The sequence below is a fragment of the Polypterus senegalus genome, chromosome 12 (assembly GCF_016835505.1).
Source record: "Polypterus senegalus isolate Bchr_013 chromosome 12, ASM1683550v1, whole genome shotgun sequence".
In the NCBI taxonomy this organism is placed as follows: Eukaryota; Metazoa; Chordata; class Cladistia; order Polypteriformes; family Polypteridae; genus Polypterus; species Polypterus senegalus.
Window position 1 is genome coordinate 139,797,888 of NC_053165.1, and position 25,778 is coordinate 139,823,665.

General features: G+C 38.4%; 1 protein-coding gene across 1 annotated transcript; it reads right to left on the reverse strand.

The window, feature by feature from the left end:
- Window positions 1-343: 343 nt before the first annotated feature.
- Window positions 344-25,097, reverse strand: hcst (hematopoietic cell signal transducer). The gene is made up of 5 exons (XM_039773601.1): window positions 24,967-25,097; window positions 19,987-20,059; window positions 4,242-4,268; window positions 3,376-3,507; window positions 344-1,570 (listed from the first exon to the last, which is right to left on the reverse strand). Exons 2-5 carry the CDS (start codon window positions 20,036-20,038, stop codon window positions 1,512-1,514), a joined length of 270 nt encoding a protein of 89 aa, XP_039629535.1. The 5' UTR covers window positions 20,039-20,059; window positions 24,967-25,097; the 3' UTR covers window positions 344-1,511.
- Between the last annotated feature and the right edge of the window lie 681 nt (window positions 25,098-25,778).

A 25,778-nucleotide genomic window follows, 5' to 3' on the forward strand; every position in this document is an offset into this window, starting at 1 on the left:
TTATTACACTTGCTTTATACATCCACAGATAAGCATGTTATAAGGCAATCCACAGACAACATTACAAAACAAATTATGCATTAAATATCCTTACAGGGCGGCATGGTGGTGCAGTGGGTAGTGCTGCTGCCTCGCAGTTAGGAGGCCCGGGTTTGCTTCCCAGGTCCTCCCTGCGTGGAGTTTGCATGCTCTCCCCGTGTCTCCGTGGGTTTCCTCCTGGTGCTGTGGTTTCCTCCCACAGTCCAAAGACATGCAGGTTAGGTGCTTTGGCAATACTAAATTGTCCCTAGTGTGTGTGTGACCTGCAGTGGGCTGGCACCCTGCTTGGGATTTGTTCCCTGCCTTGATCCCTATGTTGGCTGGGATTGGCTCCAGCAGACCCCCGTGATCCTGTGGTTAGGATAATGGATGGATGGCTATCCTTACAAGTGGGTCAGACAGTTTATTTATTAATCATAAATAATGACAATTTCATGAAGAATATAACGCACAGTTCATCTCAATTTACACTTGATTTTTTTTTGTAAAGTAAAAGCAAACCCTCATCCATTTATCCACTATTAAATTGTTTTCTATGCACTCTTAAAAATAATGGTTCTCTAACGGCACTATCCTGGGTTTATATGGTTCCTTGTAGCACCATTGCTTGACAAAGAATACATTTTATTTTGGCAAGTGTTCTCTGCATGTGAATTTGGTTCTTTTCTTGAAAAGGTTCCTAATCTGAAGACGAAAGAGGAACGTCTAATGTACAGTAGGCTATCTTGCAGGATACAACAGATCAAGAGGACCTGAACTTACTTAGCCTGTGTGATCATTTGCAGAGAGAGCCTTAATAAAAACACAAAACAGTTGGTATTTCACAAATATCTTGCCATCTGTTCATGGTTATTTATGGAATTTGTGATGAATCTAAATAAATAAGTGTTCTTTTCTGGAACTTCTTATTGATGGTTCTTTTGAGAAATGAAAATTGCTTCCCTATGACATTGCTCTGAAGAGATACTTTGGTAAGTTTATTTTTAAAAATGCACAGAAGGTTAACAAGATAAAACATTTCTAAAAAATACACATACAACAAGACAAACATTAAAAAAAATATTACTCTTAGAAAATAACCGTATCCATCCGTGTCTGAATTTATTTATATGTCCAGGGTGACTGGAAGCATCAGAACTATCCGCAGATGGGACCCCAAGGTGCCTACAGAGTGACATTTTGAAAGCTGAATCGGTTGAAATGATTTGTCCATGGGGAGGTTAGGGGCTTCTTTAGGTGAACATGTGCTGCCCTTCAGCTTCACATGTTGGGAAGTGTATGTGCCATGATAAAGTTCTGAGCTTTCCAATTTAACCACTGTTTAAAAGGAAAAAACAAATCATGCAAGTGTGACTCACATGAATTTTATAACAGGATGACAATAACATAAAAAAACAAATGCTTAGTTCTGTCTTTTTTCACCCTTTCTTCTTTGTTTTAATCTGCTAAGGTGTGTCAAATGATGAATAACTTCATGCTTTCATATTGGGCCACTTATCCCTGTTTGGCATGTTCATGTACACCTTTTCATCTGCAAGGAAGTCAGAAGAGGAGTCGTTAGTGCAATTCCACTTCATAAACCACTTTAAGTATACAGAGATAAGATAATCATCTCCGGGGCCAATTTCATTAAAGGAATACAGTTTGCCCATCCCCTGTTTTTTAATAGCACCCGTCATGCATGCACATCGGAGGATCTCCTTACGGGCTCTGTCAAGGTATGTAATAACCCATCGGGATGAGAGGGGATGTGATCACTACCACTGTCTTCTCCTTCTCTCCCTGCAGCACTGAGAAACTGCCCAGTGAGGGCACCTGACTCTGCCCCTTTCGGTACTGTGTCCATAAGAACCTCAGCTTCCTGGAAGGAGATGTCATTTTTGGCAAGAGTGACCCGTCGGACAGAGCTGACAATCAAATTGACCCCAATACATGCCTAACTGCTGAGCTTTACGCTCATACTTTGAAGCCTAGTGACCAGTGCAATATCATCTAGTGTTTTGTTTTGTCTGATTTTGTTGTTTATTAACAATAACCTGGTTGGCACACCATATTTTCTTCTGGAAGCCTATCATTTCTTCACCCAACCTCATCCCATAACCACCATATTTAGTGATGATCATTGCTTGGGATTTTAATGGTCTGTTTTACTCCTCACTTGATGTTTTAGACATTTCCATTACATTCTACTAGAAAGAGTTTTTTTTGGTTATAAAACATTGCTGGCTTGAAGGTGGAGTTTTCTACACTCACAATTGGTACAGTCATGTAATCTAAAACCCTTGGAGTTGTCGACTGTAAGCCAACAGTGTCTGGTTAGAATCTAACAATGTATTTCAATTTAATTTTCATATAATGAATTGAAAATGACATTATGTAGCATATAGCAAGGGGGAAATGAGCAGACGTACAGTGCCCAGACCTGGAATTCAAGACCAGCTTGTTGGAGCTGAGATCCATTAGTACTACTGGGCCACAGTGCTACCCCAGAAACAATGGAAATGTGAATTGTAATCATATGCAGTGTTAGCTCTCTCATCCTTCATTGACTTTTTTGTTTTTTGGTGGTTAACATTTGTAATAGATGTCTAATTCTTCTACAAATACAGTAAACGAGTGCCCTCTTCTACGCGGTGGTGTGCTGGGGTGGCAGCATAAAGATGAAAGACGCCTCACGCCTGGACAAACTTGTTAAGAAAGGCTCCATTGTAGGATTAAAGTTGAACAGTTTAACATCTGTGGCAGAGCGACGGACACTAAGCAAACTCCTGTCAATCATGAAGAATCCACTGCATCCACTTAACAGTGTCATCTCCAGACAGAGGAGTAGCTTCAGTGACAGACTTTTGTCACTGTCCTGCTCCACTGACAGACTGAGGAGATCGTTCCTCCCCCACACTATGCGACTCTTCAATTCCACCCGGGGGAGTAAATGCGAACATTAATTTTATTTTAATTCTTTTCATTTTTATTACTATTTAATTTAATATTGTTTCTTTGTATCAGTATACTGCTGCTGGATTATGTGAATTTCCCCTTGGGATTAATAAAGTATCTATCTATCTATCTATCTATCTATCTATCTATCTATCTATCTATCTATCTATCTATCTATCTATCTATCTATCTATCTAAAGCTAAACCCAAGAAATACAAAAGAGAATGGTTTAGTTTTCAACTATTCTGACATATTTTCTCATGAAAAACCTCATCAAAACTAAAAAGCTCATAATTTGTATTTATTTAGTTACCAAACTTGTAAGGTCAAAAATCTTTGAGTCATATTTATGTGACAACTTCTGTCTGTTTGGCACTTGAAAAATCAAATGAATGTACCTCGTAACATTCTGGCCTTCCGTTGACTAGCACAATAATACACAGAGATGACAATGAGGATTGTGATGAAAATGTCTCCAATAATAATGCCTGCCATTGTCCCAGGATCAATCTTGTAACAATGGCCACATTCTGCAAAAACACAAAGGATACATTAAGTCGGTTAGTTTCAAGTCGAACATCAGTGAGGCTCTTTGTGAAAATGTATACAAGGGTTAAGAGACATTACTACAAAGTGTTTTCTGTTTCAAATGCTACCATATAATATAGAAATGAAGTATACCATACATTCAACACATTAAAACCTTCTTTACTTAATCTTGTTAATGGTGGGGATCAGGCTTTATCATAGACAGCATTTGCCCCCTGGTTGTACATACAGTAAGTCAACTACAGTGTCTGGTTACACACACAGGTCTGATTTTGGGTTGGAAACTAAAGAACCTGACAGAAAATCCTTATAAGTATTTTTATTTATTTTTAACCAAGGCTTTCAATAGAATTTAGGCCCTTGGGGTTATCTTGAAAATATCAATCAATTCATCACAAGAACGATCCAATTTATAGCTTTACAAAGCAATCAAGAATACAAGACAAACTAATAAGATGTGTTAGGAGATACTAAAACTGTAGTACTATGTATCTTTATTAAGACTAAAATGTGAGAAGCAGGATTCAGGCCTATATCTGGCAAGTTTTTTAGTTTCTCTCTATATTAAAACAAATTTCCAATCACACAACTATGCAATGTCTGTCACATGTTTTATAAATCTTTCTTCACAAAAACCTTTTACTGACTTCCACATGCCACTGGCATCTGCCATTTGATGAAGCTATAAACTTAAGAACTGGACACTGTCACCTACCTGCTTGACTGGGGCCTGTGTCTGCACCTGTGAAAATATACAAATGAAGGTTACTTCAAATATTCATCATCCTGTAAGTAATCTATAATTTTAAGTATTTACTATCTACCTTACCGCATTTGATATCTTTTATAGGTGATAAAAATAACAGTGCACTTAAGAAGATGCAGTATTTCTCCTAGTGTCTTTAATTTATATATATTGCAGAGGACAATGAAAGTGACACAGTGGTTGGCTCTACTACTGCATGTATCCATGCCATGCCAGGTCTTTTCGGATTTCTCCTTGTGTCTTTGAGAGCTTTTTCTCCATATACAGTATTTTCATTTTCATCCTAAAGATGTACAGTATATAGCAATTGGAGATTCCAATATGGCCTCTTGTAGATGTGCATGTGATTACGACTTGCCCAGGGCAGTTTCCTTCCTTGTGTCTGGTGCTGCTGCAATAGGCGGTGGACCCCTAAGCCCCTAAATTGGAAGTGGCCTTGATAATCTCATGTTATATTATAGTGTGGTGACTGCACTGACCTTTAGAGACAGCTGGACCACCACTGCTTATATTGGTAATGCTGTTTTTGATGGTCATGTTTATAAAGACTCACATCTCCATATTGTCACCCACTTTAACAGTAAATTTGTCAGGCTTACAAAAGTAATGTCCTCTCAGAGCTGAAGAATGAGCCAGCAATGTTTCAGTTTAAGGTGTGAAGGAATAAATCTGTGAGGATGGTATATAAAGACAAAACATATATTGTGCCACTGTCTTCTTTAATCTGTTCAAAGGTTTACACACCACAGTTACATTTATAATCATGAGTATTTATCTGTACATTTTCAGAAACTCCCATTACAAATAATATTTGAATTTTACCTGTTTCTGTGTTCTGAGAAGAGCTTTTATTCATCATTTTTAAAGCAATTGATAGTTTCTTTGTTTTATTGTTACTGTGCTTTTTCAGTCCATTTTCAGTTTTGGACAAAAGATTATTTGGTTAAACTGAAAGTAAAAAAAGATCTTCAGAAATCTCCCTGTGGTTGCATCCTATTGGCCTCAGCTTGACTACCAATGAACTGAATGAACAAAATCTTTGAGAGATCAAAGATACTTTTTTGAAGAATTGTCCAGTCCCACCATTTCAATTTCTGAGTTACTGCCAGGCTATTGTAGGGCACACTCGTGTGCACATTCACCCACATCAGCCCAGTGTTCGGATACCAGTTGATTAACTGCCACTTCCTTGGGATGTAAGATGGTGCTGTAGCTTAGAGACAGGGACACAGTGCCTAAGGCAGAAAAGGAGCCCCGCCCCCAGTAGGTGAAAGTCAGCAGCACCAATTGTTGTTGAGGGAGTTCTTCTAATTTATTTTAAAAAATTAATATATTACTGTTTATCTTGATCCTATGTTTTAAGACTGATGGGAGCTGAAGCCTCCTCTGTATTCCTATTATACATTTATTTATGCCTTCATTATTTCTGAACGCACTTTTTCCATTAAAGGGATGTGTAGTCAGAGTCTGTATTATTATTATTATTATTATTATTATTATTATTATTATTATTATCCATTCATTAATTCTCATGACCACCCAATCCAGTTCAGGGTTGTTTTTGGCATTGTCAACCTGAAGGCAGGAACCAACCCTGGCCAGAATGCCAGTCTGTCCCAAAGCACATCAATGCACCCTAACGCCATCCCAAACCTACAACAAACCCTAACCCTAACCCAAATCTACACTGACTGATAAAGGAACACTCAATTAAAATACCTTTAGCAGCTTTAGGATATGAAAGGAAAACAGAAATAACCTCAAAATAAATTCACAAAGACATGTGGTGTATGCAAATCCCAGATACAAATCCAAAACTCTGAAGCTGTGAGTCAGCAGTGCCTACCAATGTAACAGAATGCAGAAGAAGAAGAAAAATAAAGAGTCACCATTCTATTGGTGTCCTGTTTTGTTATGCTGATCACAGAAAAAATGATCTGACGAAATGTAATGTGCAGCAAACATATTAATTTGTATGTCAATATGATTTATGCTTTGAACTACTATTTTGGTCTATTTATATATTTTCACATAGAGATATCTTAGAATTGTGCACACATATAGAATGTTCAGGCCTAGTCTAGGAATATTAGCCACCATGTGAGCTATATGATGTTGTGCCTTTAAAATGTAAACGTGATATTAATTTGTATTTTAACTTCATGCCTTGTATGTAGTAATTTGCTCTTGTAAACACTTTTTTTTTTAATTTTATTGGAGGAACACTCCATTCAATCAAGTCAAACTTATGTAACAAATAAAAAACATTCCATAAAATGAAGTCGAACTTAACAAAACAGAATTCAAACTCCAACAGTACAATAAAGGTAAACTAAATAGAGACTGACAATCCAACAGGACAGAGCCAAAGGTCTGCCATATGGACTTTTATATCACCAAGAACTTGACAGAGCATTCGGGGTACAGGAGACAGCAGAATAGGATAACTGTATTAGGTTAATTCTTACAGACAATATTTTATAGAATTATTAATGTCATTACTGTTATGTACACTGTAATAAGATAATAACAAGTGCAGCTACTTCTCGCTATCTGACTGTCCATCAAAATGGTTTAACATCTGAGTTTTTGGATTTCAGTGAGACACCCACTCTTCTTGGAACCAACCTATCTGCACAATGCTGAAAAGCCAAGACTCCATCCATTGCCGAGAAACCCACCCATGAACTTCTTATATAAGAGACTCTTGTTTTTTATGATTTCCTTTGCCTTAACATTGGTGTGTTTCACAAATTTAAACCAGCATTAAAAATCAAACTAAGTGAAATTTTTCCTGTAATGTTTAAGAAATGTGTCCTTAGATGCTTGTTTTATGGTAGTGTACATTTTTGGGTAGGCAATAGGCTATAAAAAATAAATAAATAAGGAGCGTGTTTGCTAAATACATTTCTTAATAATGTTACAGTTCTTGCTTTTACTCACTTTTCCTGACTGTGTTGCAAGCAGAAGCTCTTTGATTACTTGTATCTCCTGAAATCCAACTGACATTAAAGGTAAGACGCATTTTAAATGAAGGGAGTTTATTAGTATACAACACTTAAATACATTTTATGTAAAACAAAGCAAAATATTAGCTATTTATATTATATATTGGTAACTTTACATAATGTTACAGGTAGAAAAAAGCTGATCATCACTTGTGTTAAACATAAGTACACAAGTGTGCCTGAAGGGTTTATATTGTATATTATTACTAGTTGTAGATACTGAAGGAAACTTAATTTCTGTTCTATCTGGGTTTTCAGATAAGAAAGATATAAGTTTTGAAGTAAATGCCATTCTAATCACGAATTAGGGTGCTGAAGAATGGTGACATGTTGCATGTTGATGCAATTCAGAATTTCATTGTACTCTGTACACATGACAGTAACAGCCCTACAGACCTATCTGTCTACTGTATTCACCATATGGTGCTCCTCTATCTATCTATCTATCTACAGTGCATATGGAAAGTATTCACAGCGCATCACTTTTTCCACATTTTGTTATGTTACAGCATTATTCCAAAATGGATTAAATTCATTTTTTCCTCAGAATTCTACACACAACAACCCATAATGACAACATGAAAAAAGTTTACTTGAGATTTTTGCAAATTTATTAAAAATAAAAAAACTGAGAAACCACATGTACATAAGTATTCACAGCCTTTGCTCAATACTTTGTCGATGCACCTTTGGCAGCAATTACAGCCTCAAGTCTTTTTGAATATGAAGCCACAAGCTTGGCACACCTATCCTTGGCCAGTTTCACCCATTCCTCTTTGCAGCACCTCTCAAGCTTCATCCGGTTGGATGGGAAGTGTCGGTGCACAGCCATTTTAAGATCTCTCCAGAGATGTTCAATTGGATTCAAGTCTGGGCTCTGGCTGGGCCACTCAAGGACATTCACAGAGTTGTCCTGAAACCACTCCTTTGATATCTTGGCTGTGTGCTTAGGGTCGTTGTCCTGCTGAAAGATGAACCATCGCCCCAGTCTGAGGTCAAGAGCGCTCCGGAGCAGGTTTTCATCCACGGTGTCTCTGTACATTGCTGCAGTCATCTTTCCCTTTATCCTGGCTAGTCTCCCAGTTCCTGCCGCTGAAAAACATCCCCACAGCATGATGCTGCCACCACCATCCTTCACTGTAGGGATGGTATTGGCCTGGTGATGAGCAGTGCCTGGTTTCCTCCAAACATGACGTCTGGCATTCACACCAAAGAGTTCAATCTTTGTCTCATCAGACCAGAGAATTTTTTTTCTCATGGTCCGAGAGTCCTTCAGGTGCCTTTTGGCAAACTCCAGGCGGGTTGCCATGTGCCTTTTACTAAGGAGTGGCTTCCGTCTAGCCACTCTACCATACAGGCCTGATTGGTGGATTGCTGCAGAGATGGTTGTCCTTCTGGAAGGTTCTCCTCTCTCCACAGAGGGCCTCTGGAGCTCTGACAGAGTGACTATCGGGTTCTGGGTCACCTCCCTGACTAAGGCCCTTCTCCCCCAGTCATTCAGTTTAGATGGCCGGCCAGCACTAGGAAGAGTCCTGGTGGTTTCGAACTTCTTTCACTTACGGATGATGGAGGTCACTGTGCTCATTGGGACCTTCAAAGCAGCAGAAATTTTTCTGTAACCTTCCCCAGATTTGTGCCTCGAGACAATCCTGTCTCAGAGGTCTACAGACAATTCCTTTGACTTCATGTTTGGGTTGTGCTCTGACATGAACTGTCAACTGTGGGACCTTAATAGACAGGTGTGTGCCTTTCCAAATCATGTCCAATCAACTGAATTTACCACAGGTGGACTCCAATTAAGCTGCAGAAACATCTCAAGGATGATCAGGGGAAACAGGATGCACCTGAGCTCAATTTTGAGCTTCATGGCAAAGGTTGTGGATACTTATGTACATGTGCTTTCTCAGTTTTTTTATTTTTAATAAATTTGCAAAATCCTCAAGTAAACTTTTTTCACATTGTCATTATGGGGTGTTGTGTGTAGAATTCTGAGGAAAAAAATGAATTTTATCCATTTTGGAATAAGGCTGTAACATAACAAAATGTGGAAAAAGTGATGTGCTGTGAATACTTTCCTGATGCACTCTATCTATCTATCTATCTATCTATCTATCTATCTATCTATCTATCTATCTATCTATCTATCTATCTATCTACTATCTATCTATCTATCTATCTATCTATCCAAACAGTGGAGAAAGAGTACTATAATAGTTATTTTTTCTATTACTGATATCTATATATATAATTCACTAAGAGCACGCAAGATAGAGAGCCAAACCCGCCAATTCACCTGCACGCAACAACTCACCAAACACAGCCTCAGTTGCTTTCGTCTGTGCTACAGTCCACATGAGAGAGACACACACACACAGGCGCGTGAGAGAGATAGAGACACGCACACACAGGCGCGCGCGAGAGAGAGACACACACACAGACGCGTGAGAGAGATACACACACACACGAGAGAAACACACATACACACAGGTGCGAGAAAGACACACACACAGGTGCGCGAGAGAGAGACATACACACAAACACAGGAGAGACACACACACACACATACAGGTGCACGAGAGAGACACACACACAGGCGTGCAAGAGAGAGACACACACAGTCACGCAAGAGAGACACACACACACAGGCCTGTGAGAGAGAGACACATACACACAGGCGCGTGTGCATTGTTGCAATGTTACTTTTCTTGGTTGTTTATTAAATTACGGATTTTTCAAATGTTCATTTTTTTCCCTGTGCTTAAAACTCATTAAAAAAAAGTTTTTAGCGAGCGGTTCGTAGCGCTATAGTGCGAACTCTTGCAGTGTTAGTTTTCTCTGTTGTTCAAGGTTTTCTCAGTGTTATTCAATGTTTTTATATTTACTTTACTATTATGCTGTGCATTCTATGGTATAATTAACTATATTTGTGCTTAAAAACTTAAAAAAATATATATTTACATACAGTTCATACGGTCTGAACAGATTAATTATATTTACATACAGTCCTATGGGGGAAACTACTTCGGTTCTTCTACAGGTTCCACTGTATATATAATCTACCAAGTCACCTAACCATGGGGTACGCACGACAGAGCCCCGCCCACCAACTCTCACCCTCCTCCCACGTCCACCCTCGCTCTCGAGGCATGTGCACTGCTTGCTCATGTGCCCGCCCCCAACACGTCACCAAATACATCCTCACTCGCGTTGGTCTGTGCAGCTGTGAGCCATGTTGACTGTTCACATTGATAATTATGCGGCGTATGCTATGCCGCGGGTTGGCTAGTATAATATATTTTTATAGTCTTTTTTTTGTATTTTTTACTAATCCTCCAGTATATACACATTCCTTACAGTGTCCCTTTTAATTGCATACATGCCATTTCTTAGATGTCACGTGTTTAACACAAAGAGGCCACCTGCTTTGGCAGCTTTTTGCTATTCATACATAATGTGAATTTGTTCTACTGCCAGAAGACCAATAGTGTGTTAAAATAAATAACAGAGATATTGATAAAATAAGTACCATCTACTTCCTATTTATTGTGCAATTTGTTCTTTGGTCAAGGAAAAAAAAGTTATTTATTCATTAACATACTTTCCAGCTGTAATGTTACCAATTTGTAAGACCTAAAAACTTTTTTTTACACTTTTAACAATTACTCAGAGCTTTCTGATCGGAAAGACAGATTTACAACGCAAACATTTTTTTTAATACAAATAGTAAAAAGTGTAGCTGTAACTTAACATGCCGATTACTCAAATTACCAGCAGAGGGTGACCCGTTGCTATGAAAGACAAAACTGATTTTATTTTTTGTTGGTTTCACTTCTTTTTTCTGTGTTAGCCTATAATGGGCACTGTTAATACTCAATGCTTTTATTGTTACAGTTGCTTATACAAAGGCATATTCTTCAATAAATGCTAGCCACCTCTAGTTCATAATAGAAATTCATTCAACATCAAACACCATCAGATATGTTAATACTTTTTGTGATTGCACTTTCATTGTTTTGTTTTTTCCCTCACTGAATGTTTAAGTAGGTTAGTATTTACCCCTCTTTCTACTCGTCTGGCTGTTATATTGGCAGTAGTGACAGAATCACAGAGGTCAACTCTGCTACCTCACCGTACTTTTCCTAAGATTCAATTATTACCTAAATCCCGGAAGCTTTGCATGTTCTGCCTGTGACATTTTCAAGGTACTACCCATTTTTCTTTATACATTACAAAGACGTGTGTGTTAGATTATTTGGTGAGTCAGTAAGTGTACATGTGCCCAGTGAAGGACTGGCATCCTGCCCAGGATGTGTTCACGCCTTGCACCTGATGCTGCCACGAAAGCTTCCTGTCCTCAAAACCACTGACCTGGATTGAGCGGGTTTAGAAATGGGTAGATAAATGAAAGTAATCAATTTAAATTAATGTAGGACTTTCAGTATACTATCTACAAACTGAGTTGCACTTTTTAATTCACAAATGTAGTAGATATTAATGAGTAGTATTCCTGCAGAGAGCTTAGTAAGTGAGACTGGATTAAGACCCTCACAACCCCCAGGATGTGAAAACCTCCCACCAAGCATACTCATATAACTATAAATTGTGATCATCTCATATGACAATAATAAATCAGGTACAGGCATTGGGAAAAAAAAAACTCCAAAACTTGATATCGGGTCAACTTCACCTTCCTCCTTTGTCCATTAGTGTGTTACAAAGAACCTAAGATACAAATTATTGAGCACAACATCACATCTGTGGGAAGTCAGTTAAAAAACATCAATTAAATCTTTTTAGAATGCTTATGCCACTTTCTGGCACAAAGGTAATCGTATGTAACTGAACACTTTGAGTTTGCATAATTGCAGTAGCCTCATAGTCCACGACATTGTTGTTCATCGCTGGAAGCAGTGATATCAGTCGTTTCCTGACTGTCTGTAAGTAAGTTTCATTAGCCTGTACTGCAGTATTTATGATTTTCTCAAATGATCATTTAGCTTTTTTGTTGTTATTGTTTTCTTTTTTTGCTTTAAAAGCAGCAAATAGCAGGTAGAACTTTCAGCAAAACAGCATCTTTTACTTCTCTCTCTCTTAAATTTTTTACTTTGGCTGCACCACTGGGCTCTCATTTTGAATAGCTATCCATTTTGTCTTTTTCTCTTTTTTTGGTACAGGAACACAGCCTTATATATATATTTGATTAGACCCCTGTACTGATTGTGCCCTACCTACTCATGTTGTATTTATTGTAATCTTTTTATTTAAGTTTCATCAGATAGGGTTATAATAATGAGAGCTGAAATTGGATTGGGATGGGTGCTGGTTAGCTGGTTACTGTGAGTGCCTGTCGATGAAAACATGAAATCTTCCAGGGTACACACCTGAGTCACCCTGATGCTGGTAAGTGTTATAAAGAACCAAACTATCAAAAGCAGTGAACTTCCTGTGTAAACCTAAAATGAGATAACCTAGTTATATATGCCTATTTGATTAATGATGCTTAGTAGTATTATGAAATTTGCACCGTATATATACTATAAATACAAGATTAAAAATAAAGAAAAATACATATTATGTATATATATTATTGCAGTATGCCCGTGCTGTAAAAAGCCCTTCAATCAATCAGTTGAATCAGTTGTGCTTCAGCGGTTAAGCACTTTTCTCGTGGCTTCGTTTTGCCGATGTGCTCGCTTCGCTTGTGTATTAGCAGCTAAGTGAGGTTCTTTTATTTCTCAGAGATTTCACTTTGGTGACAGAGTCGCTTTCTATCAGTTTCATGCTGTATCCCCGTATATATATATATATTGTGGCATATGGCCGGTCGTTCATCCCGGTCAATACCCCCAGGCCGCCAGATGGGTCTCTCCCTGCAGTATGGAGGTGCAACGAAGGCCAGCAGGGAATCCTGGACAATGGAGTTTTTAACCACAGCCCTGCTGGATACCATAGGGGCTGCTAGAGGACGCTGCAGGGAGAAACAAGGAGTATTTTCCATACAGCCCGGAAGTACGTCCCAGTCACATGGACAGAAGAAAGGACGTACTTCCGGGCTGAAGAAAAGAGGAGTTTTCATCTGACTCAGATGTGTTGCCAGTCACATGGACAGTGAGAAGAGAAACACTTCCAGGTCAAGGACTATAAAAGACTAAGAGAAACACCAGAGCGTTGAGCTGAGTCGGGTGGCAGGGTGACAACACGTCTGGGAGAGGAGGATTGGTTATTGTAGTGATTATTGATTTGTGTATTGATTTATGAGTATAGTGGAGTGGAGGGTGCTTTGTGCACTTTCTAATTGTAATAAAAGTAATTATTGGACATTTACCTGGTGTCTGGCATCTGGTCTGAGGGTTCAAGGGGACAACAGCGCTCCATATCTGTCACAACATATATATATATATATATATATATATATATATATATATATAGTCACACACATGCAATTAGGAGATAACTTAAGGGCCTGAATAATAGTAATTCCATGCCTGACCAGGGAGGGGCAGGGTGCACTCATTTTCTCCCTCAATTCCTTACAGAAAATTCTTGGGAAATTCCACCCGGTTCTGGGACAACCAATGACATCACTTCTGGTTCCGGTGCTGCTGATGACATCACTTCCTCTACTTGCATTTAAAGGCTGCTATTTTAAGGCAGCAAATCAGATCTGTTTTGAACTCGGTCATTTCACAAATACGCAGGGAGCAGTGAAAAAAAATCTGAAGCCAAACCCGAGATTTAACAGTAAATAATTGCAGCACTCTCTTATTTACACTCTTGCGATGCTGAGTTGTCAATTACCCTTTTCAGCAAAGGGAAACATATGGGACAACATGAAAAGAGGAAGAATAAGTTCACTTCACATGAGCTGTCCCTGAGCTGAGAACTCAATTTGGGTCTCTTGAGTTACAACTATAACACCTATTTAAGTTATGTGTTACAATATCAAAAGAGTCAGCATATTGATTAAAGCAGCCTGGCAAGCCTTAATACATTCCCAGAATTCAAACATTTAAACGCTAAACATAGAAATGAGAGTAAAGCCTGGACTGATGTCCTGATGGAACCCGAATGTTCCCAGATGAGACTACAAAATGGATGAAGCAGGGGGAAATACCTTCCAGGACTACATGTGTTCCTTAACTGGTACACCTATGCATGCAACCTCAGAGTATACTGATGGGTTCCATTAGTGGCACCAGGGTAAGCTGCAGAGAAAGATGGTCCCTACATAGGGAGGCTTCAATCTGACCTGGAAGTGCTTCCTTCATGCATTGTTATGTCACTGGAAATTCTCCCTGGTTCGAAATTAAAAGGGCATCATCATCTCACTTAGTCAGTGCCAGGTATCCTCTTTAATAAAAGCCCTGTGTGCGTCCAGGTGTCCGTGTGTGTGTGTCTTCTGGTGAAGCGCGCATGCGCGGGGCCACGACATCGCACTGTGCCCCGCCCATGCGCACGGCACCTTGGACACACACACACACTGGAAGCTGGGCACACAGTGAATGGCCTAACCGCAGCAGCGCATGATAAGCAAATAAAAGACATCAATGCTGGGGAGAGTGCTGATTAGGTAGCCGCCGCCGTGCACATAAAATCCGTTGCTGGGGAGAGGCCATACATACAATAATCAGCTATACGCCAGCACAGATTAAAATACTTGCTGGGGAGACGACACAGTCACAATTATCAACTGCACGCCACACATTACATCAGTTGCTTGGGACACTCTGCTGATTGCCCACTGTTGTGACAGAAAATTAAAGTCATATTACGGACATCAAAGCCAGAATTACTGTCAGAGAAAATTACAGGCATTTTACGGAAATATAAACCAGTATTACTGCAAGAGAAAATTAAAGGTACACAATACACTGATGCATATTACAGCCACATACAAGCCAGTATTACTGTAATAGAAAATATTAATAATAATAAATTTTATTTATACTGCACTTTATATGAATGATCTCAAAGTGCTACAGAGTAAAATAAAGTAATAAAACAAAAAAATATTGCGGACATATCTACTAACAACAAGCCACCCAAAAAAAAAAAAAGACACAAACAATCAAACCCTATATAAGCAACATCTCCTGGAAGAACGGTCAGCTCAACAAGTAAACATCAACAAAAGAAAGGCTGAAAGACAAAGAAAAATACGAGCAAATAGATTGATTGAAGAAAAAGAAAATGAGCGTCAGAAAAACGCTAAAAGAGAAAGACTCAGAAGAACAAACCTTACAAAAAGTTGGCATTTACTTGCCAGAACCAGTATTCAGCCACGGCCAGTTATATGTTGCATTATCAAGAGTTAGAAGTTTTCCAGATGTTGTTGTTAAGGTTGTAGATGGTCCTGATCAAGGCAAACTGTTGCCAAACTCAGAATATTTACAAGAAATGTTGTCTGTAATGAAATTTTATAGAAACATTTCATGAGGTAAAAAAATAGAAAATCTTTCCTAAATATCTTCTTCAGATATTCTGTCTTACAGATTGTTACAAAGTTTTACACTAAGACAATATTAATTATACTTACTGTGTTGTCATATACGTTTCTATTTTATTTTTATTATTATTTTACTTTAGGCTTCTTGCAAAAATATTTTTGACAAAAAAAATTTAAGACAAGAAACAGAATGAGGTCAAGGTCCCTTGCCATTTAATATAGACTGGTCCTACTAATGTTTATGCAATACTGTTCTAGCGCCCGTTATTGTAACGGGCTTAATGTCTAGTTACTATAAATAAAAGGTTATTTGAGCTTGGAACTGATGTTTATCCTGTTGTGTGGTGGGCTGGGGTCTTGAGACACCCCCTAGTCACCACAACATATACTGATTGGAAAAAAGAAGCATAACATATGAATGCAATGAGAATATTCTAGTTATAATTTTTGTCTTGTCACAAATAAGTGATTAAGTTGTTTTCAGTCTTATCACTAGCAATGCAGCTTGTGCAGTGAGCTGTTCCAACTTTCCAAACCTACATAATATATTATATTTTATATATAATATAAAAATAAAATGTCCTATATTTTGGAATGCTGTCAAATCTATGCTCCAAGTTGTAACATAATATCATCGAATGGAGGTCTGCTTAAAATTCCAAGAGCCAAGCATAAAATAAGTGGTGAGGTGACATTTTGCTGTTATGCACCTAAAATCTGGAATACGTTACCTGTAGAAATTCATCATGCTAATACTTTGGAACATTTAAACAAATTTTAAACACTCATTATTTTTAGTTGTATTCTTAATAGACTAAATGGTCATAGAATTATAATATTCTTCAAGGATCTGCTATTTGTACTAATCCCCACTATTTTCTGTTGTTTCTTTCCGGTTCTTCTGTGGTTGTGATCTTCACCACCACCACCTCGTCAAGGCACCATGCAGCCCCCTGAGATGTTCGAATGAAGGCGGGTTGTCTCAATTGTCCACAAAACCAGCTTCATCATATCCTAACATGTGAAGCATGAAGACTAAGAGGTTTGATTTAGGAACGTTTATGTTAGGTAGAATGCCCAGTGAGGGCTGGCCGGACTTTTAGCCTTGGAACCCCTACAGATTTTGCCTTTTTTCTCCAGCTTAAATGGAGTTTTATTTTTTCGTCCTCCTGGCCATCTGCCCTTACCTTGTTTTGTTCTTATTTACTCTTTAAAATCTATTGCCTAATCTTAATTATTTTCTCCTCTTATAATATTCTTTTGTCACCTTGTAAATCACTTTGAGCTACATTGTTCTATGATAATGTGCTATAAAAATAAATGTTGTTATTGTAGATAGATAAGAAAGGCACTATATAACAGATTGCCTGCATCACATGGGAATTTATAGAAACATGAATTTAACCTTTGTCACACACATGCGCATGGGAGGCAGCTAAAGGGCTTGAGTGAGGGCAATTCCGAATCTGAGCAGGATGGGGCAGAGTCCACTGACTCATTTTTCTAGCTTTCCTGCAGACCATTCTTGGGAGATTCCACCTGTCCCTGTTGTCGTCACTTCTGGGTCTGGACCTATAGAGGAAGGCCGAGCCTATGGCTGAAGACCTTTCCGATCCTGGCTCCTTTGACATCACTTCCTACCCTGACCTTTAAAAGCCTCCACCTTTTCCCTATTCCCTCAGTTCTGTTTTGGACTCCAGTTTGTGCACATCGGTGCTGTCATTTATTTGCAATTTGTAGCCAGGAAAATAATATACGGGTGGCTGCCCCAAACCTTGCTATGGCTCTTTGTGGAGTTTGTGACACCTTTTTTTAATTTAGTGTTGTCACACACTTGCACTTGGGAGACAGCTGAAGTGGCCTGAACGAAAGTTATTCCACACCAGACCAGGGAGTGGCAGAGTGCACTAACTCTTTTTCTCACTTTCCTGCAGAACGTTCACGGGATATTCCGCCTGACCCTGATGACGTCACAACTGTTTCCGAGCCTAAGAAGGAGGACCCTTCCGGTTCTGCCCTAGATGACCCCATTTCCTATTCTGGCCTTTAAAGCCGCCATCCTACTTCCATACAATCCGTTCCGTATTGAACTCAAATCTATGCACATCAGTGGCATAACTTATACCCTTTTGCAGCCAAGGAACAATATACAGGTGGCTGTCACAAACATCTTTTCGACTTTTCTGTCTACTTATTATAGCAGTGTGTTTAATCACTTAATTCTGTTGGATCATTGTATTAGTTCAATTGAGCCAAAATGTTTTACTGTTGATTTTGATTGATAGATTTGTTGTAATGTCCTGGTGATACCTTTCATCATTTGGGCTTTTACTGCACTAAAGTAACCAGGTAAGAAATCCAAGTGTGAAAGCAGAAAATGAATCTTTAGTGACATGTTGCACTGTAGGGTTTTGTATGCTTGCAGTACGTTGTCAAAAAGCTGGATGTATTATCTTACTCTGTAGTTATCTCCACAACATCCTTGGATGCCTTCTATGCCATTTCCTCTGGCCTCATTAGCAGATCTTCAAGCCACTTGTCATTGATGAAGTCTCTGATTTATAGACAAACAGAAAAGTCTTCCTTAAACTTAACAAATTATTCATGGAAACATCTGTCTCAAATATTGATATCCTTTATCTTCCTTATTCATTGCTTTCAAAAAAAACGTTCATCCATCCAAGTTTTATATGAAGAGAAAATAAAAATATCTTTGTTGGGCTACGAAATGGTTAATGTGCCACCCTGGAACCAAATGTTTATGGGGCGGTCAGTTCTTTTTAATCTAACAAGACTCTTTAACATGGCTGTCTCATTTGCAAATAAAACTACAACACTTGGTATGCCTGAGCTGCCATCCTAGCAGCACTGCCACTAGATTAAGATCAAAACAGATGTTCCAGTTTTAGCTGTTGAACTATATATGAATACTTTTCATATAAGAGAAAACCTTACAAATAGGCAATTGTAATAAAATGGTACATGACAGGAGAATTTTAAAGTATTTTTTATGATCAGAAAACCAAAATCAGTAAGTCACATCCAAAAGTTTTCAGAAAGCAAGATCTTTGTTGTCCAGTTTAATAGATAGAGAAGGCACTCCATAATGGATAGACTGTTCGGTCCCCACAGTATGTTATGGAAGCTGTATACTTACAGGCGTGAAAAGCCATTCCCTACCAAGGACACTATTATCTTCTGATTGACTTCTACCAGCGAGTCTTTTGAACATCTTCCACATTTTCTAGATGGAACCCCATATTTAAGGTATTATTATTATTTAGAATGTATATCTCAAAGGCAACTGTGAAAATGAAGAGTAGAGCAATTTACAAAGAAGTTAACAAAAGCATACATTTGGAAATAGTACAAAACAGGGCCAGAATGGACAAGTAGGAAGGATAAAAGCCATGGCAAACAAGTAAAACGATTAAGCAGTTTTGAGGAAAGTCATAATATACACAGTGATCAAAACCCGAGAAGGAAGGCAGAGTATCAAGCTGGAGTATCCAATGCTCAAACATTAGCAGAGTCCACAAACAAGTGAAAGGATATGTTATGCCTAAACACTTCAACATACAAAATCCAAGGAGTTGGAGCTTTCAACTACCAGTGCTCTGAAAGCCAAACAAACACAATGTTAGAGCAAAGACCTGAGGTAGGCTCCACGTTTACTACCATTGCATGTCTGAAGTATGATGGTATCAGACACTGACAGGCATCGGACACTATGCAAGGTTGTGTAAAGTGATTTCAAATGTTGGCAAAATGCAGGCAAAAGAAGGGGCTACAGGCAGAGACCAAGCCATTCCTGACAGACACATAATTACAAAAACATCAGTCCTGAAAGTTACACAGTAACGCAGTCACGTACAAATGGCGTAACCCCTGTGCGATGACTAAATTCACAATTGACTGAGTTTTATGACTTTTTGAGTCATAATTTGGATGCCATCGCTCACGTATTCTGTTGCAACGAGTACTGTACCCATTTTCCAGTCCATCTTACGTTAGTCTGAAATCATGTTATCCTCAGTACAAAGCTTTGTTTTCCTCCAGTTTGGAACACAAATTCTAAAGATCCATAGTTGTTTTTCTGTTCATAGAAGCCACAGCAGACCTTAGCAGCTTTTTCTGATAAATCCATAAAATGTCATCTCTGACAGCTGGTTAAACAACACTCTTACCGCATGCTTGCAAGCTTTGAAAGCAGGTACCACAGCAATGTATTCATGCTTACCAGAGGCGCCAAGTAGAACGATAAAGCACAATAGTACTTTGCCTCTTGTCATTTCCTGTGTTAAAATCCACACCTGCCAACAGAAAGATTGTTATCTTGTGAGAGAGAAGCAAGACATGCAATACTTGGCAAGATGAATCAAGGAGACGTTATATATCAGTATAACATTAACATGGAACTTGAATTCACATACACAGTCAATGTAGACATTCCTGTCTTTGACGAAGTGTCAATGTTAGTTTTGTATAAATTTAAGAGAAAAACTTCCTCTTGAGGTTCTCTGTGCTCACAATGTCTGAAGCTGGTGCTCTTATTTGCATTTGAACTCCTTTGCATTTCTTGTTTTCACACATTAAACTTCATATTTGGGAATGTTTGTCATTCTTTTATGGAGACAATACATTTTCCAATATTTCAGTATGTGGAGTTATCTCCAGTTGGTGTCAGCTTTTTCTTGTCTAGTGTATGCAACAGCAGAACATACAGTATAAGACTATATAATAAGGTCTCAGAGGTTTTTGTGATTTCATTTTTACTTTCTTGTATACAAAGTATTGTAATCATGAAAAAACTCAACAACGAGATTTTGATGAATCTTGATGTTTTAGACCTCCCTGAGTCTGAAAATACTGTTTTTTGGAATTATATCGGTATGTGTGTGTGTGTAAACACGATAACTCAAAAACGCCATGAGATAGATGGATGAAATTTGGCATGTGGCTGTTACACCAAAATTGTAGATCTGTTTTAACTTTTGGGCCAAATCCATCAGGTACTTTACCTGAACGCATACTCAATTTTTTTTTATTGATGCAGCTGCAGAGTCTGATTTATTCAATTTTACTTTTATAATAATTGCTCAATATATTATTCATTTGATTTGATTTGTCTGCGGTGGGCTGGCACCCTGCCCAGGATTTGTTTCCTGCCTTGCACCCTATGTTGGCTGGGATTGGCTCCAGCAGACCCCCGTGACCCTGTAGTTAGGATATAGCGGGTTGGATAATGGATGGATGGATGGATTTGATTTGTTATTGTTGGTTCTTTAATGTACATACAGTAATATAAAAATATAATAATTGTCTTGCAGTTTACTCAAATATCTATCCCCATATCTGAGTATATGAGAATGTCTAGGGGAGACCACTTCCGATTTTTTTCTAGAGGTAAAATTAGAGCCACACCACCTTGATTTGTTTTCTTATCTGCGCCTTCTGAGTACACTGAAAAATGAACAAGACAAAAACATAAGAGGATTTAGAAAATAACAAGCTCATAACCCAAATCCTGTTCACCTAACTTTGCACAATATCCACAGATAGAAATATGAAGTACTACTATCCACTACTCTGACTTTTAACATATTTCATGTATCTATGGTTCTTCTTGGAGAACACCTTTAGAAAGTTTGAGCAAAATTTTCACTGACAAACCTTTCCTCTGCACCTCTGTGCACTATTGAACGAGCTGTTCATGAGCTGTTAAAGAACTCCTTTCATAATTACAAACACTGCTGCCGTGCCCACTCTTGACCTCCATTTGTTTAAACTGAAAACACTTTGTCTCTCAGCCTTTGCCCTTAGCTTATATCCCACTGTTCTGGAATCATTCTTGTCACTTGTCCATTCACCGCTCCAAAGGGAGCGAGTTGCGTAGCTTAAGTCTGATCTTTCTTTGTTTGTACCCTACTCAGAAACCTACAGGTATACATTTCCGTTTAGTTATTTTAATTTGGGCATGGCATTTAAATAAATGTTATAAAACTGTTTTATATTATGGACAAGCTGTGGCAGCTGTAAGATGAGAAAAAAGAGAATCCACAAAAGAATTTTCAATGTCCATTTTTCACTGGCCTATCTCGTGAAGAAATGCAGCCTATCTCCAAAGTAATGGGCCCAATCAAAGAAGCTGCCCCAAACTGGATGCCAAAACGTTTCTGGGCCTATTTAAACTCACACACCTACACTTCCTTCCATTGTTTTTTTTAACCCACATTACTATTGAAAAAAGTCCCATCTCAGCAGCTGTGTCTACAAGGCTGAACCAGATCCATTTTCTCCACACTCATTCATTCTGCTGTGTTAATTATGTACTACCAAATCGTGCTTGCGAATATTTCGCAAGAATACAAACACTAATGAAATGATGATGAGGGAGAGAAGAACATCACATGTTACAGTTAGTAGTGACTTGTGAGAGGACCCAATATTAGAATAGTCACGTGATTCGCATGGGAGGTTATATTGTCACTTACAATAGCATGAATATTTACAATGCAAAGTGTAACATGAACAGGTTAACAGAACATATTGGTTAAGAAGGGAAATGCAGGGCACATGTAAGTAAGTATGTTTGAAGTGTGGCTGTCAGATTATGTAGTATACCGACATCTATAATAATTGTCGGAAAATGCAATTTGTTGCGTAAACATTATTGTCAGTGAAAATATTCCCCTGTGTGTAACCTGCAAGTACCTGTACGTTTAACCAGGGTTTGGATGTAACTTTGGAAAATGTAGTGTACAACTGGCCATGGGTAAAAACGGGGCCTGGCAAATAAACTCTGACGTTATAAAACGTTTGTCGTTGTGACTTGGTGATAGTCATACAATATTCTAAACAAACAGGGAATTGCCTATGTCGTAATATAAAGGGAATATTTTGTTTTGAGTTGTCAGTGTTACGGAATTCCTGTAGTTTTTCTGTCGTAATTTTTCTTGTTGTCTGGCAGTTTGCTGCTAGTCTTCAGAAAGGTTGTGTTTGTAATTCGTTTTTCGTTCACTGTCTAGGTGCAAGACTTGCTGCCACTGATCCTCCGATAATGTCGCTCTGGGATTTGTCATACTTTGTCTTTGTTGTTCTAATGCATCTTGCCTGTGCTGGTTGATCTGGTGTGATGTAGATGTTTCTGCCTCTGTGTGTTGGTGTGAGTATGTAGGCTGGCGAGATCGTTTCTGTTGGTCGCAGCAAGGCTGTATGTGCCTTTTCAATTTAACGGGAGTCTTTTGGTGAGTAACTTACCTGGGCTTACCTTGAAGTGAAGGAAAGAGGAGGTCTAAAATGGTAGTGTCATAATGCTGTTTCGGTCAGTAACAAAGTATGCACTAAATAAACAGTCAAATACCACAGTCGATAATTGGTCACATTGAAGAACTGAAGACTTGAAGATAAGCCTAAGACCAAAACTCTGCCAGGAACACAGATTCCTCGCTGTTGTTGTGTTGTGGAGGGATATAGTCATTGTGGCAACAGTTGTTTATATCGAGCACAGCGGGACACAAGCAAAATAATATAAGGATGTCCATCTTTGGAATGTGGGTGAATTAAGCAAGGTACAAAGAAGAAAAAATCCATGCAGACATGGGGAGAACATACACCCTCAACAAAAACAGGATTCTGCACATCCATGCCTTCCACACATCTTTTCACCAGGCTTATTGCCTTACAGTTTTACAGTGACAATCGGGGGAACCTCATATGTTAGAAGACCTTCACAGTCAACAGTTTAAGCAAGATCCAAGTACTGTGAGGTGACAACACTATGCACTTCACAGTCATGACAAGAAATTAACTGCAATATAAAATGGAATAATCATCCTTATGTGAGTAGAATAATATGAAAAGTAATATGAAAAGCTGATTTGAACTTCAAATACAGAATGTGGTCTTTTTTCTAAGCTTCTGCCAGAATTTCAAGAGGGTTCCAATTACCGCTCAAAAGTTATGATTACACTCTGGCCTAGAAATTTACAACTAGCTGTTTATGATGCTATAATGGAGTTTTGTAGTTCGAGTTAAAAAAATAAATTACCTAAAAACAAAAATGACAATAGATTATTATGAACAGCCATTCTGTGCTAGAAATACAGAATGAGGCCCTCCCGCTCAGCCTCAGACGTTAGTCTAAGCAGGGTCCAGGTGCTGTGATGGAGCAATGCTACCTTCTTCACAGTCATGCCACCAAAGAACAAACCAAGTCCAGCAGCCATAATTAAGAACTGAAGACATGCCGTCTTTATGACGATGCAAGCAGACACTTTCTCTGAACATTAAGTGCTCTAAGTGACATCCATGTCACCTTGAAAGCCATCTTTATCATCCATAATGCTTTACGAGTGCTTTTCATTTTTCTTTTTGATTTTATTAAAATCAAATGAAATTCCATACAAACAAGTCAAGTTTTACAAAACTAGGTGTGAAACAAACCAACAAGTGTTTTTTTGAACATTAGCTAATGTACTTTAGAATCAAATCTAAAGGTTCCTTCAAGGGACCTTAGTAATTCTAAATTTGGAAGCCCCTGAGTCTAGTTCCTTTAAATTAGAGGGTCTCAACAGCGTTGCATATATGACAGCATTATTCACAACTATAATGCGAGCAGAGAAATGTTATTTTGAATGGGGTCCTCCTCTTCAACACTATGGTGAATGCAACAAAAAACGATGACACTCTGGTTTAAATAAAATAAAAGTGCAACACACATTTGGAATGGTAAGGGAAAACATAATAAAGGAACCAAGAAAAATGAATGTTAATATAAAATTGGAGTCTGTGGACTTGAACGTTAAGAAACATCTTATCTGGTTGTTACAATTTTCCTCCTGCAAACAGCAGTGCTGAAGATGAACATTGAAGGATCATTTAAATCACCTAGTGAGGCACTTTAAAAGGTTTAGGTCATTTTCTGGTGCTTTTGTTTCGATTCACACACAAATTAAAGACATTATAAACACATTCTGATATAAAGTATAATCACACATTATTTCCTCTGCAGCTTGTTTCTTACAGACCCATAAAATAAAAAGGACTCCTGCACCCGGCAGATAAAGTAGACAAGACAACCTCAAAAGCATAAGCTGTGGGTCTTCCTCCCGCATTTAGTGGGCAAGATCATATCTGCCGTTCAATTATTTTGATTTGTTTCATAAGTTATCTTGGTAATAAACAGGTATAGACAATAAGATAAATAAAGTGGACTTACCAAGTTTCTGTGCTACTAAGCCTGGTCAATTCTCTGAAATCATTAAGAGTGTGCACAGTTCAGAAAGGAACTTCAAATGCCGTGACATCATTGTTTCAGCCCCCAGAAAGCACCCACCACTCACTTCAGGTTTTTTACCATACCACAGTGTGAAATGCAGCAACAGACCTACTGCTGGAGGAACAGAGGATGCAATTTGAATTTCTCCAACACAGACCTTTCAGCACAAACATATAGAAAAAGCTGGCTGGTTTCCTGCCCACCTACTGACCACACTGTTCCAGTGAAACAGCAAAAGAAACTTGATCTAAATGTGCTCTAACACTACTTATTGGATGGATATTTGGCAAATAATTCATTGAACAAAGCTCAATTTTTCTTAAACACTTAAAAAACAAATCACCCCATCCATTTGCAATCCCTCTTGTCCTAATCTGGGTTGCAGGGTGCTGATGCCTATCAGGTGTAAAGTGGGTCAAATTTAGGAAGGGAGCCAGTCCATCAAAGATCATGAACCTTAAATAACTGCAGGGTTCACTCATTCACATGCCCACAAAGGGTCAATCTGGATTCATCAATTGACTTAACACACATCTTTGATGTGTGGGAAGAAAACTGAGAACCTGAAGGTAGAACCTGAACCTAGGATACTAGAGAGAGGAAGTTCTCCAAAAATGATTGCATCTAGGAGCAATGGATCAATTTAAATGAAATCCCCAACCCAAAGAGCTGCACTACCAAGTATTCAAAACGATTAAGCAAGCATGTCCATTATAAATATGACCACTACTAGAGAGCTGTCTATCAAGGTC

What these genes read in the sequence shown, in the direction of transcription:
- hcst (XM_039773601.1), bottom strand. Translation starts at nt 20,038, where the DNA reads ATGACAAGAGGCAAAGTACTATTGTGCTTTATCGTTCTACTTGGCGCC. An exon ending in CGTTCTACTTGGCGCCTCTG is followed by an intron (nt 4,269 to 19,986) that starts GTAAGCATGAAT and finishes ATATTTTCACAG; the next exon opens with GTGCAGACACAGGCCCCAGT. An exon ending in GAAGGCCAGAATGTTACGAG is followed by an intron (nt 1,571 to 3,375) that starts GTACATTCATTT and finishes ACTTCCTTGCAG; the next exon opens with ATGAAAAGGTGTACATGAAC.